Consider the following 14877-nt stretch of genomic DNA (forward strand, 5'->3'; position numbering starts at 1 on the left):
TCCTGCTGTCCCCTCTCCTCCCCTGTCCCCTTGCCTGAGCATCTCTGCTTCTTGTGGCTGTCCAGGGGCGGGATAACAAACTGCGGGATGCGCTCGGGGGTCACTACGTGGAAGAAGATGCCTCTGGAGCCGCTGCCCTGGAGCGCAGGGGGACACAGGGCCATGGTGGCCCTGAGGGTTGGCAGGGCAGCGCTGGCCATTTATGCTCTGCAGCCACCCCCGGATGGTGACGCGCGGTGACGGCGTCGCCTGGTCCCTGCCACGGTCCAGCGGCCACCAGGGCACGGGGCGGGAGGATGGAGGGGACAGGTGAGGACACGGGGGCAGGAGGATGGAGGGATAGTTGAGAACACGGGGGCGGGAGATGGAGGGACAGGAGGACAACGGGCAGGAGGATGGAGGGGACGGGTGACACACGGGGCAGAGGATGAGGACAGGTGAGGACACACGGCAGGAGGATGGAGGGGACAGGTGAGGACACACGGGCAGGAGGATGGAGGGGACAGGTGAGGACACGGGGACAGGTGGATGGAGGGGACAGGGGAAGTCATGGGGGAAGGAGGATGGAGGGGACAGGTGAGAACACGGGGGCAGGAGGATGGAGGGGACAGGTGAGGACACGGGGGCAGGAGGATGGAGGGGACAGGTGAGCACACGGGGGCAGGAGGATGGAGGGGACAGGTGAGAACACGGCGCTGCCAGAGCCATCCCCGGCTCTGTCACCCACGAGGAGGAGGAGCGGGATGAATCACCGTGGGCATCACCAGGAGCGGGATGAATCACCGTGGGCATCACCAGGTGCCAGGGGCAGCCGGAGCGGCAGACAAACACTTCAGCTCTGTCTAACAAAGCTCCCGTCGGGAAAAGCTCCAGCCCACGCCATTCTCGGCTTCAACCACCAACCCCCGGTCCCTCCTGCATCCCTGCCCGGGCTCCTTCCCACAGCATCCCCGTGCTCCCATCCCCCTGGGCTGCGAGTCAGGGGGTGTGGGTGCCGTGGGACTGAGAGAGAGGCTTGTGAGAACTTCCAGGGAGTTGTAAGGATGGGATAACTCGTTAATTAAACAGTCTGCAAGTGGTGTTTGTGAAAAACGCCAAGCACTTGTTTTTAAAATTTTAAAAGTTTAATGGTAATAAAAATAGGTTATAAATGGTTAATGGTTATAAAAATAGGTTATAATGGTTATAAAAATAGGAATGCAATTAGAGTAATAATAATGTGGACAATTTGGATTAGGACAATATGAGACAATAGAAACAAAGAGTTATGGATGTCCGGGTACCTTTTTCTGGGCAGCACAAGCCTGAAAAATGACTCACGTTAAGAGAGGATTAACCTTAAAAACAACAGCCTGTTGCATATTCATACATGATGCATACATTCCATTCAAACACAGGATTCTGTCTGGTCAGTGTCAGCTTCTTCCTCATAAGCCTAACGGGATCATTATGGCTGAGTGCGGTGGGAAGAAGTTAGTTTCTTCTGACAATGGAGCAATAAATTCTCTTTCTCTGAAAGATTTAGGTGTCCTGTGGCTGCTATCTCAGTGCGAGTCCTTTCTTTAGAAAAAGTATTCTACAGAGCATCGTTTCTATTTTAACACTTTGTTATAACCTAAAACTATATTTACCACACTACTTAAGAGAATTAATACAGCATCACTTTCTAACACAACACATATCATATTCATTTTAATATTTGCAAAAAGCCAATCATAAACCACACATTTTTCACTGTGTTTTTCTACTTTGTTTTTCTGTTCTTCTCAAGGACAGTGTATGAGAAAGGTGTTTTTGTTAGTTAGCCAATCAAATAGAATCCATCCTATCACTCTATAAAAACCACACGGTTCTCTTGAATAAAGCCTTTGCTCTTTCTACAACACTGCCTCCTGCCTGCTGCTGTGTCATTCTCGGGGCAAGAGTGACAAGGTGGGACAGCCCCAGGCAGTGTCCAGGGCATGGGGAAGAGGCTTTGTGCCTCCCATAGGAAGGAGGATGAGGAGGATGAAGCTGCTCTCTCAGCTTTGTGCCTCCTGCTGGAGGGAGGATGAGGAGGATGAAGCTATTCTTGAAGCTTTGCCTTCCTCCTGTGCAGCAGGGCGGGTGGAGGGGAAGGCCCCAGGGCATGGGGAAGAGGCTTTGTGCCTCCCACAGGAAGGAGGATGAGGAGGATGAAGCTGCTCTCTCAGCTTTGTGCCTCTTGCAGGAGGGAGGATGAGGAGGATGAAGCTGCTGTCTCAGCTTTGTGCCTCCCAAGGAAGGAGGATGAGGAGGATGAAGCTGCTTTCTTGGCTTTGTACCTCCTGCAGGAGGGAGGATGAGTTAGATGAAGCTGCTCTCTCAGCTTTGTGCCTCCTGCTGGAGGGAGGATGAGGAGGATGAAGCTGTTCTTGAAGTTTTGCCTTCCTCCTGTGCAGCGGGGCGGGTGGAGGGGAAGGCCCCAGGCCATGGGGAAGAGGCTTTGTGCCTCCCATCGGAATGAAGATGAGGAGGATGAAGCTGCTCTCTCAGCTTTGTGCCTTTCCCCTGTGCAGCAGGGCAGGGCAAGGCAGGGCTGGGAGGGGTTTTCTGTCTCTCTCCCCCAGCTGAAGAAGCTCCTGCACTCTCAGGGGGATAAGGGTGGCTTTGGGGTGGATCGTGCTGGGAAAATGATGGAGACAGGAGCAGCAGCTCCATCTCTGTGCAGGCATGGAGCAGAGGAGCCTCTCCTCACCTGGGATCAGGTTCTGGCATCTCATCACCTTCAGCTCTTTGCGCCCACACAGAGCAAGGGGAGAGATTTCAAATCAGAGCCTTGACAAACTTCAGGAGGAGACCTCAAACTGAAGGAAAATGAGCCCCTAATGAGAGCCCTTAACTGAGGCCCCAGTGCTGATGTCAGGGAGCCCCCACTGCTGCCCCTTCAATTAGCAGAGCCAGCAGCTAATCAGGGTAATGAGCAGCACATGGGGCAGGGCCTATAAGTACCCTGAAGGGCACAGAGGGACTAAGCCAGGCTTGTGTCCAGTCTGGGTGCTATGGAGCAGCCCCCAAAGCAGGTCTGGGCACTGCCCGAGGGGTGGTCTGTGCTGGGGGCACTCTTAGGGCTGGGCTGGAGGCTCTGACCTTTCTTTTTCTCCCTTTGCAGATGAGGCCACCCACCAGCAGTGATTCCTTCTCCAGCAGGCTCCTGGGGCAGATCCTTCAGCTCAGCTTGGTCAAGTACCCTGTGAGTGATGCTGAGGCTGGGGAGGGGGTGGCTAAAACCTCAACACTGGCAGTTTATGGGGGTTTTCTGCCAGATAATTTAATCTCTTTCAGTTTTTTCATGTTACTAGATGTTAGGAAGGGATTGTTCCCTGTGAGGGTGGGCAGGCCCTGGCACAGGGTGCCCAGAGCAGCTGTGGCTGCCCCTGGATCCTTGGCAGTGCCCAAGGCCAGGTTGGACACGGCTTGGAGCAACCTAGGATAGTGGGAAGTCTCCCTGCCAAGATAAGGTGTGTAATATGTGGTCCTTAAGGTCCTTCCCAGCCCAAACAATTCCATTATTTTCCTTCTGCTTTCCTCCCTATCTCAATTTTTTTCTCCTTGGCCTTGCCTTGCTCCCTTCAGCTGCTGGTGGCTGCAGCATTCCCATTTCTCTCCCTCTCTGGGCCAGAAGAAATGGGAGAGTTTTGGGAATAAAGTACAACCCATCAGGTTCTGGCTGAAGCTGATCCCAATTTCAGGACAGAGCACAGTTTAAGGCTTTAACCACCTGGAAGTTCTCCCATGTGCTGGTGGACCTCTCTTTGCAGCTGAAGCTCCTTCAGAAAGCCTCTGTGTGGATTGGATTGGTGCTTCCTGTGGAGTCCATCAGGAACAGGCTCTGCCCTCCATCCCAGTCCCCCTCCAGGCCTGGGCTCCTGCGCCTGCTGCTCTCCCTGACCCCCACCAGCATCCAGAACCTTCTGTGCCACCTCCCAACCGACTGGAGCCACAGCAGCATGTCCAAGGGTAAGAGCTGGGGCCTCCTGGAACACATAGAGGCTTTGTAGGTGGGAAGGACACAGCATGGAATTCCTGCAGGGGAAATGTTTTGCAGAGATAATCAAAACTCCACAACTGTTGTGAAAGTTGTAAAGCTGGCATGTTTATTATAGTGCTGGATGCATGTGGGAATTGTTCTCTTAAAATGACATGTGTACTTCAAGTCCCTTTTTAGCCCCCCCTCAGATACATATGCATACAATAGGTTCATACATATTCATTTTTAGGAATGTTGCATGACATTTGCTGTTAGTTCTTCTTTATCAGAATTCCTAGGTCAGGTTGAGCTGCTCTCACAGCAGTCTCTGTCACCCTCTGTGTCCTCCCCTTATCTCTGTCTGTGACAGCGTTCACAGGGGTCTGAGGATGAGGGAAGAGATGAGGATCTGACTCCATGTTCAGAAGGCTTGATTTATTATTTTATGGTATATATATTACATTATAGCTAACTAAAAAGAAGTAGAAGGAAAGGTTTCCTCAGAAGGCTAACTAAGAATAGAAAAGAATGAATAATAAAGGTCTGTGGTTCAGACAGAGTCCAAGCTACCTGGTCTGTGGTTGGCTATTAATTGTAAACATTGAAGATGGCCCAATCACAGACACACCTGATGCATTCCATAGCAGCAGATAACCACTTTTTGCATTTTGTTTCTGAGGCCTCAGCTTCTCAGAGGAGAAAAAATCCTAAGAAAAGATTTTCACAAAAAGATGTCTGTGACATCTCTCCTTCAATGAAGCAACTTCTCTGAGCCTAGGTTCTGCAGTCAGGCTAAATAGCTATGTTTTCTAACCACAGACTCAACTCAAAAATGTACATGTCACCTAAATCAAAATGAATTTCTACACTGGAAAATTTCCACTTTGCCTCAAAAAGTGCTGTGTTAGTTCTGGTGTGATGACTGTGAATCCTTGCAGAGATCCAGGAGGCTCCCATCAACCCAACCAGCAAAGCCAGCAAGAGGAAGAGGGATGATGTGGCTTTGGAGCAGCAGGAGTCCTGGTTTGAGGTGCTGGAGAGGGATTTGCCAGAGGATGACCCTGAAGACTTCTCATATGAGGTGAGATCTTGTGGCTGCTGAGCGATTCCAAGGTGGTTTGGGCTCTCTGTGGGTCTGGGAGTGTTCCTGTGGAGGAGCCTGCCGAGGTTTCGTTCCCTGTTGTGGTGTTTGAGGGTTCCTAGGATGAGGGAAGAGATGAGAATCTTGACTCCATGTTTCAGAAGGTTGATTTATTATTTTATGTTATATATTATATTAAAACTGTACTAAAAGAATAGAAGAAAGGATTTCATCAGAAGGCTAGCTAAGAATAGAAAAAGAAGGAATGATAACAAAAGCTTCTGTCTTGGACAGAAAGTCTGAGCCAGCTGACTGTGATTGGCCGTTAATTAGAAAAACAACCACATGAGACCAATCAACAGATACACCTGTTGCATTCCACAGCAGCAGATAATCATTGTTTACATTTTGTTCCTGAGGCCTCTGAGCTTCTCAAGAGGAAAAATCCTAAGGAAAGGATTTTTCATAAAAGATGTCTGTGGCACCCCATCTCCTCTTCGAGATTGCAGGTGTCCGAGGAGCACTTTGACAATCAGCCCAGCACTGTCTGAGAGCTGGGGGTGCCCCTGAGGTTTCCCTTTGGTTGATGTCCCTGCTAGGCAGCATCTCTGTCACCCTTGGGTGTGGCTCTCAGTGCTGGTGTGTCCTTCCCCAGGCTGTTCCTTCCTCAGAGCCCCCTTTGCCTCTTTCCCCCCAGCCCTCAGAGCTGGAGTCAGACAGTGAAGAGTACCAGACCCAAAATGACACTGACCTGGAGCTGGAGGAGCAGGGTGAGATGACAGAGCTGGAGCTCCCAGCTGTCCAGGTGAGTGTTCCTGCCCCATTCCTGGGGACAGCACCAATCCTGCCCTGCAGGGATTCACCTCAGGAGGCGGCCTGGGCTTGCTCTGCTCTGAATTCCATGAATCCAGTATGGATTTTGTGCTGTTCTGACCCTGTCCCTGTGCCACACAACCCCCAGGGCTTTGTGTTGCCCCCAGAGCTGGGAGCAGAAGATCCAGATGTGGCCAGTGGTGATGCCCAGGAGCCAGGAGGGGATGGCAGCAGTGAGCAGGAGACTGACACAACCTGTGACACCAGCTCATCCCAGGATGGGGTAAGGACACTTGGGACAATGCCAGCCTCTGGGTGCGGGGCAGGGGAGGTGCCACAAGTCCCCCGGATGTCCCCAAGGCTCTGAGCCTTTGTCACAGAGCTCTGCTCAAGGGAAGGGCTTGGAGGGGCTCCTGTCCCTGTGCAGGGACACAGCCTCAGAGCCCAGGTGTTGGTGGGGTGGTGCTGGCTGTGCCCAGTCACCAGTGTGTGACAGCAGTGCCACACTGCTGCATCCACAGATGCCAACTCCTGGCACCTCTCACCCAAATTGCCACAAGCCTTTTGTGACTCCCTGCCCTGGGTATTTTGCAGCAGAAAATGGGAGGATTTGTGGGAATTCTTCACCACAAGCAGCTTCCCCCTCCCTGCTCTGGCCCCAAGTACTGCTGGATGCTCTCCTCATTCGCAGGAAGCTGCTGCTGCCCTGGCAAGAGGAGGGTGGGGGGGTTGCTTTGTCCCTAGTGAGGATAGGCAGTGCTATGGGGAAAATATATGTATATATATATTTTTTTTTTTCCCCAGGAAAACCAGGAAGCCTGACTTGTGCACCTGGACCTTCTGGGGCTGCAGAGTGCCTGATTCCCTGGGACAGCTGTGTCCCTGAGGAAAGTGTCCAGTTAAATGCTGTGTTCATGTTGTTTGTGTCCTTTTTTCTGAAGCTTGTAATAAAATCACCCTATTTTTTCACATGAACTGGGCTCTCTTGGTTGTCAGTACCTGCAGCTGGCATTATGGGGTGTGGGGCTTTCCAGGGGCACCTTTCCCTCTGATCTCTCCTGGGGAAGGGTTCCTGAGGGTGCCTGGGAAGAGGGATGGCTCTGCGCATGCTGGAATGGGATGGGAGGGCAGAACTGAAGGTGCAGAGTGAGGTTGGGCAGCCCTGGGGCTTTCCATGGGGCATCCCCTGAGCTTGGACACCCAGGCTGCTCCAGGGATTCTCCCTCTGTTCTGGCATCCCCGAGAACACTGGAATAACCCCTTGGAATAAACAAGGAATTGGACCCAGAGGATGTAGTTTGTAGTGAGCGCTCTGAAGTTTTCAGTTTGTATTTTGTCTGCTTTACCTGGGAGCTGTGCACAGAACTTCTCCCTCTACATGGATCTTGGGAGCCATCCTCTGAGGAAATAGGGATTTTTGGGGTCTGGAAAAGCAGGCTGGGATCAGGAAGTGCCTGAATGTGACCCAGAGCTCTGGGGAGACCTGAGGTTGCCCAGTGCTGGAGCTATTGCCTGGATCAAGTCCCATAGTCTGAGGCTGTAAATTCCTGAGCAGCAATTCCTGTCACTGTCACATTTTCTGAAAAATCTCTTTGCCCAGGATTTTCTCTGGGGAAGCTGAGAAGCCTCAGAGAAAAATGAAAACAATAATTATCTGATTTACTTCTGTGTTTTGCTGCTTTGGAATGTGTTTTGAACATTTTTTACCAACAGGTGATTGTTTCATGTGAATTGTTTTTACTTAATGACCAATCATGGTCCAGCTGTGTTGAGGGTCTGGAAAGAGTCACAAGTTTCTCATTATTATATTTTAGCCTTCTGTCTGTATCCTTTCTCTATCCTTTAGGATAGTTAAGTATAGCATTTCTTTAATATAATATAGATAATAAAATAATAAACTAGCCTGCTAAGAACATGGAATCAGATCATTCCTCCCTTTGACAGGGGTCCCTAAAAATACCACAAACTCCCAAATGTGGGTGAGGGAACAGGAACAGCTCAGGGCTTGGATCCCTTGCTCAGGGCATGCCTGGAGGCTGTGTCTGCCACCACAGCCTGGAGCTGGCTTTGTGTGGGAATCCACTGGGGTAACACTGCTCCAAGTGCTGAAATAAACTGTGGTACCCTCCAGCAGGGCTGTGGGGCTGAACCAGCTGAGCCCTCAGTTTGGTTTAACCAGGGTGGGCCAGGCCAGCTTAGAAATGCTTGTGGGTTGTATTGTAATAATACCAATATTGCAGACAGGGTTTGTCTGGGCCTTGCTGCTAAACCAAATAGTGGCTGCTGTGATGTTTCACCCCAGAGACACTTGGATGTGTGGTGATTTCACCCCACAGACACTTTTGGCTGTGGGTGTGTGGTGTTTCACCCCACAGATACTTTGGGCTGGCAGGATGCTGCAGCTGGGCCCGTGGGGACAATTCCAGGCCTGCAGGAGCTCTGGTAGTGCTGGGATGGAGCTTTCCCCCATAACAGGGGCTGCTCCTCAGGTTTCCCTCTGGCAGAGAAGCTTTAAGGTGATGGTGAAGGAAAGGAGTCGGTTCTGATGGAGGGTTTGGATCCAGAGCTTTATTCTGGCCCACAGGCCTCTGAGTGCAGCACCAGCTCCAACAGAACTCCCTGAGCCCGTGGTTGCTGCACCTTTGAACCCCGGGGAGAGGGGCAGGGAGCCACCAAGCAGGGACAGGAGGGGAGGGACAAAGGGACAGAGGACACCAGGATGCCCCCCAGGGGTAGAGGGCATCCTGTGGATCTGCCAATTCCCTTCCAGGAGTGACAGACAGTGCTGTGAGGGGAAAGGAGAGGGGACTGATACACCTGGGAGGGAATTATCAGGCAAACCCTGAAATCACACCACAGCAATCCCCTTTGTCTCCTGGCTCCCAATGTCCTGCTCTCCCAGGCCCTGAGCCTGCCTGCAGCTCTCTCCAAGGATGTGGAACAAACTCCATCTGACTTCCAGAGCTGGAGCAGAGGTGACCTCCTCTCTGAAAGTGCTGACTGAGGCAGGACCTGCCTGCATTGTCACCTTTGTCACACTGTGTCCCCACCCCGGGGAGGGCCAGGCAAGGGCTAAATCAGCAAATGGAAAAGGGCTGGTCTGTCCTCTCTGTGCCAACACCTCCACTCAGCTGTTTTTTTTCCAAGGACACGAATTTGGGAGTGTGAAAAACGCCAATCACTTGTTTTTAAAATTTTAAAAGTTTAACAGTAATAAAATGGTTGTAAAAATAGTGATACAATTAGAGTAATAATAATTTGGACAAATTGAATTAAGACAATATGAGACAATAAATACAAAGAGTTATGGACAGTCCAGGTACCTTTTTCTGGGCAGCACGAGCCTGAAAAAGGACACAGTTAACAGAGGATTAACCCTTAAAAACAACAGCCTGTTGCATATTCATACACTTCATACATGATGCATAAAGTCCATTCAAATACAGGATTCTGTCTGGTCAGTGTCAACTTCTTCCTCTGAATCCCAACAGCACCTTCGAGGCAGGAAGAAGTTCGTTTCTTCTGATAATGGAGCAATAAATTCTTTTTCTCTGAAAGATTGAGGTGTCCTGTGGCTGAGTCCTTTCTTTAAAAAAAAGTATCCTACATAGCAAAGTTTCTATTTTAACATTTTTTATAACCTAAAGCTATATTTACCACACTACTTAAGATAATTAATACAGCATCACTTTCTAACACAACACATATAATATTCATTTGAATATTTGCAAAAGGCCAATAATAAAATACATGCATTTTTCACATGGAGAGATGATTCCAACTCCTGGATGTGGCCTGGAGGGCAGTGGCTGTTTGCTGCAGTGTTCCTGCTGACGTGGGCAGGGGAGGGGGTCCAGAGGGAACAGGAGGAGATGAAAGGCAGTGCTGAGGAGCAGGAAAGAGCTGCAGTGTCCCTGGGGAAGCCATGAGGAGTGAGAGAGGAGGAGGGAATGAGAGAGGAGGGAGCTGTGCAGGGAGAGCTGGAGTTACAGAAAGAGCTGGAACTTTGGTGTCGGGGTGTTCAGAAGAAGTTGGGAAAGGCTTTGGAAGGTTTGGTCCCTGAAACAAAGAGTAAAAGCCAGTCTGGAGGGATCCTGAAGGATCAGAAGGGATGGGAACATTGATTTTTGGGTAAAAGAGTCAGGAGAGCTCCTGCTCATCAGTGGCCTGAGCCCATGTGGCCAAACTGACCCTCCCACCCCTGACCAAACACTGCCAGCAGATCAAACCAGAAGATAAATTGTGTTACAGCCACAGCCCTTCCTGCTGGGGATGGGAACAGAGGGGTTTTGGAGGTGGGAGGGCACACCAGGACTGTCCCTTTGGATATAAGCCAGGTGACTTTTCACTCCCTGAGCCTCTGGACCAGTTTGAGAAAACCTGGCTTGGTTTGTAAAGACCCAGTGGCCTCTGCCCATGTTGAAACAAGGGGCTGCAAATGCAGGAACATCCCCTGTTCAGAGAACATAACTTTATCTGCTTTATTTATTCATTCAGGCTGTTGATGCTCAAAGCTCAAGAACCACACTGGCTCCTTCCCATGAAGTTGCTAATCCCTGTGGAGTGCCTGGGAATGACAGGAGTGTGATACCTCAGGAGAATTTCAACAGGAATTTCATGCAAATGTTGTGATTTCTTCTGCACAAAATGATAAGGTTCACCTTTCCTGTCCAGGCTTTTTTTTCTCTTTTTTTTCCCCTGAAAGAAAAGCCTCTATTTTCCTCAGGGTGTCATTTTCTGGGGATGGGTTTTGTCATTTGTTATGCTGTTAAACTCCCCACTGATCCATTGTCAAACTCTTGTCTCGAGATCACAACCATGACAAACTGCAACAGCCTTCAAGGCTCTTGTCAAAATCCATCTGGACTTTTCACACTGAAATTGAACGTTCCAAAGACTGACTTTGTTCCTAGAAAGAACAAAAAAACCAGGAAAACTTCTTGGTTTTGCAATGGAGGAGCATGTCAGGTAATGGATCCTGTCTCAATTACATTGATGCTGTATATAAGAGGTTTTTAAAATTCCATCTGGATCTCTCTCTTCCAAGGCAGCAGAGCTCTCTGGAGGGGCAGGAGGGGATAATTCCCCATGTTTTTAAGGATGTGTGAAATGTTTCCATGAGCTTTGCAGGCCTGATCCTTGTGCTGGTTCCAGATCACTGTGGGATGTGGAAACCCAGGGCCCTGGGAATATTTCTCTGTCTGCTCTGGGGTGTCCTGACTCCCAGGGGAGTATCACTGGCCAGGGGCTATGTACAAATCACAAACGGGATGGGACTGCTGGGAATGTGCTTTGAGCTGTTTTATTTTCCAGCATCAGTCTCATTCCATGGTTATGACAATGGGAAGATGCCAGCAGCTCACATCCCCAGCAGCAGATGAAGAACTCACTGTTACAACTTACTTTATAAGTTTTTTGACCAATCACACCAAGCAAAAGCACATTGATAGTAGTTCCATCCAAACACTACCTTTTGTACATGTTTTAACCTTTTCTTAAAACAAATGCTTGCTTATTTCAAATACAACACCTGCTTGTAAGCCTTAAAACACAATGCACAGAGCTCCATTATGCAGCTTAAAACTTCCTAATATCTTGCTAGATAAACTTTTCTGTAGCTTAGGGAGTTATTTTAGACAAGTGTTAATACACAGACCATTGTTTTATTTGTCCTTGCTTTTCTACATTTTACATAATTTTTCTGTTGACCTATCTACTACTGCTTAGCTCTAATCACAGTTCTGCTGTCTCTGAGGCCTGCCTTTTGCTGCTTTCCCAAAACCTTCTGATTTATGAATTCCCACGGGGAGCTCTGACTTTTACCCTCACTCGTGGAGAAAGTTTCCTAGACTTCAAGATAGACTGGAATCCACAAAAGTGTGAAATAGATTGTAGAGAGCAGTGTGGGTGTATCACTTGGTGAGAAATTCAGGTTTTGGGATTTTTTAGTGTGTTGTGGATGGGAGCAAGATGGAGGGCACAGGGTGTCATCCTGGATTTCTTCTTCATGCTTCTTCTTTGTTCTTCTTCATGGGTTTGGGTGGCATTTTGTAATTGGGCAGAAATTGCACATTGTGGGCTCTGTGGGATCAGTTATTGGGTTAAAAGGGAAAATAATCTAATTGTCAGTTCTTAATTGGATAGTTTAGTCTTGAAAGACCTTGTAACAAGAGATTGTTGGCCATTTTGTGCCTACTAATGAAAAGCTTCCAAACTCACAGTAGTATGGGGTTCCCATGGCTGTAAATCCCTGGTTTCAGAGTGATTGATTGTGATGGCACAAAGCTCATCCAAAGGCAAACACAGGGTGGATTTCCAAGCTGGCACTCTGGGCTGAACAAACTTCTCCTCACCACAAAGGTTTCAACACTCTCAGTTCCTCCTGGGGCTGAAGTTCAGGTGGAGGTGCTGGAACTGGCACCTCACCCTCTCTGTAGACACTTTCCCTGATGGAATGAACTGATTTTTATATCTAGCCTGTCTTTTGTCCACTCCAAGAATACAAAAATGAGCGAAAGGAATCTGTTCCTGTAGGGTGTGACCGTGTTCACAGGGGTCTGAGGATGAGGGAAGAGACGAGGATCTGACCGCATGTTTCAGAAGGCTTGATTTATTATTTTAGGATATATATTATATTAAAACTATACTAAAACAATAGAAGAAAAGGTTTCATCAGAGGGCTAGCTAAGAATAGAATAGCAAAGAATGATAACAAAGGCTTGTGGCTTGTCTCTCTGTCCAAGCCAGCTGACTGTGATTGGCCATTAATTAGAAAGAACCACATGAGACCAATCACAGATGCACCTGTTTCATACCACAGCAGCAGATAACCATTGTTTACATTTTGTTCCTGAGGCCTCTGAGCTTCTCAGGAGGAAAAATCCTAAGGAAAGGATTTTCCATAAAAGACGTCTGTTCCTGTAGGGTTGGTGTTCAGCTCATAATGTTCCATGGAGTTTTGGAATGCTTTGGGTGAGAGGGAATCTTTAAAAGATTTTTAAAGACCCAGCCCCTGCTATGGCCAGGGACACCTACCACCTCCAAGCCCCATCCAGCCTGGCCTTGGACACTTCCAGGGATCCACAGGCAGCCACAGCTGTGCCAGGGCCTCACCACTCTCCTTGTAAAATATCTTCTTCCTTTCAAATCATTGACCTTTTAGTTTCATGGAACTCATCCCTTGGGAACATGGGAACCAGCTTGGATCCCATAAAAGCAAAGTCATCCTCTCTCTTCAGCCATCCAGACTGCCCAGGAAACACCCTGGTAAATAATATCCCACATCCCAAGGAAGTCACAGAGAATCCTCCTGGGACAAGGTTCTGAGCAGTCAGCAGAAGGGAGAAATTGAATTGAACCTTTGATAGTTGGTGTAAGAATTCCTTGTCCTGTTTATAGGAAGGTTGGAACCCTGGCTGGCTCTGCCTGGCTCAGTACAGACACAAAACTCATTAGCTCCACTGAGAAAAGCTTTCAGAAATGCACATAATTCAATTAGACCATCAAAAGATTATCTGATCATGTCAGCTCAATTATTCAGACTCGGGCAAGCTGCAATCTTTCATGTCACCTCAACTGGGAGCTTTGTGCTGTGCCAGCCCTCCTGTACCAACAGCTCAGCTTGGGAGGTTTATCCAGACCTTATTGCTGCTTTTCAATTGACTTTTTTGGCTAAGGAAATTCCCTGAGTTTGATATCAGAGAGACACAGGATGGTTAAGGTTGGAAATGACCTCCAAAATCATGGAGTCCAACCTGCAACCAAATCCAAGCCTTATTTCCGGGGATGGGGATTCCGTCACTGCCCTGGGCAGCCTCTCCCATTGCTGGGCCACTCTTTCAGTCAAGATATTTTTAGGATATTAAAGAATATTAATCAGAAGGAACAAAGGCATCCAGGCCACCATCCAGGAGCAGATGTGCTGTGGGCTGGAGCTCCTGCAGCTCAGGATTCTCCCAATATTAATCTGGGCACGGAAGCTCTGCCTGCCTCCCATGGAGCTGCCTTTTGGCAAAATCCCCTTTCTCCACTTCATTTCATGGTGCTGATGCCTCTGTGGTCCCTTTTCCTGCTGTTCCTGCTCATTTCAAGCTTCTCCATCCTCAGGGTAATTCTGCTGTCCTTTCCCATGATCCCCACAAACCCAAATGTGAGATGACAGAGTTTGCCACCCTTTGCTTTTCTGGCAATTCCAGTGTGTCCAATCCAGGGCTAAAGGAAAGAGGGATATTTTATGCACTGGCAAAGCAGTCACTGCTCCCTCTCCTTTGATTGCACCATAAATAAAGCAGTAAATGTGACTCATCCTGGACTTTCAGTGAGATGTTGAATGGAAAGCCAGTTGGGAAATTAAAATTTGAGTGGAAGACCCTCAGTTGGTGATGAATGGACACAGGATGAAGGGATTCTGGTCATTTATTGAAGAGGCGACAAAAACTTGCAGCAGTTTTATAACATCTTCTGGCCAAAGGGTGCTGCTGAAACCATTCAGGTTTTGGAGAATTTTCTTGTCCTGGGATGATTGGCTTGGGCAGAAAGAAAAAGGGGGAAAAGGGATAGAAAGGGAAAAAAAGAAAAATATTGAAATGTAAGGTATTCTGAGGTACTTCAATTGGCAGCTACTCTGGGCCAGCAAACCTGCAAAAGGAGAGGCAAGAGATGAATGTGGGTGATGGATGTTAAATGTGACAATTATGGGATCATGGAATATCTTGATAAGGAAGGGACCCACAGGGATCATCAAATCCAGCCCCTGTCCCTGCACAGCCACCCCAACACCCCCACCCTGAGCAGCCCTGGGAGCTCCTGCAGCTCTGGCAGCCTTGGCACCATTCCCTGGGCAGCCTGGGCAGTGCCCAGCAGCCTCGGGGGGCAGAACCTTGCCCTGAGCTCCATGCCAAGCCTCCCCATGGTCATGGCCAATGGGGGCACTGGAGTCACTGGGGTCTCAGGATGTGCACATCTTCTTCTCAGCCCTCCTCTGTCACAGACATAT

General features: G+C 48.9%; 1 protein-coding gene across 2 annotated transcripts; it reads left to right on the forward strand.

Moving 5' to 3' along the window:
• The first annotated feature begins 2967 nt into the window (after positions 1 to 2967).
• On the forward strand, positions 2968 to 6857 carry LOC135458860 (uncharacterized). Of its 2 annotated transcripts, none has more exons than XM_064734277.1 (7): positions 2968 to 3041; positions 3131 to 3211; positions 3780 to 3978; positions 4927 to 5069; positions 5767 to 5874; positions 6031 to 6165; positions 6687 to 6857. In XM_064734277.1, exons 1-7 carry the CDS (start codon positions 3021 to 3023, stop codon positions 6702 to 6704), a joined length of 705 nt encoding a protein of 234 aa, XP_064590347.1. In that variant the 5' UTR covers positions 2968 to 3020; the 3' UTR covers positions 6705 to 6857. The 2 variants fall into 2 exon arrangements, with proteins under 2 accessions (XP_064590347.1, XP_064590346.1); XM_064734276.1 differs by having other exon boundaries at positions 6050 to 6165.
• The last annotated feature ends 8020 nt before the right edge of the window (positions 6858 to 14877 follow it).

The sequence above is a fragment of the Zonotrichia leucophrys genome, chromosome 28 (assembly GCF_028769735.1).
Source record: "Zonotrichia leucophrys gambelii isolate GWCS_2022_RI chromosome 28, RI_Zleu_2.0, whole genome shotgun sequence".
Taxonomy (NCBI): Eukaryota; Metazoa; Chordata; class Aves; order Passeriformes; family Passerellidae; genus Zonotrichia; species Zonotrichia leucophrys.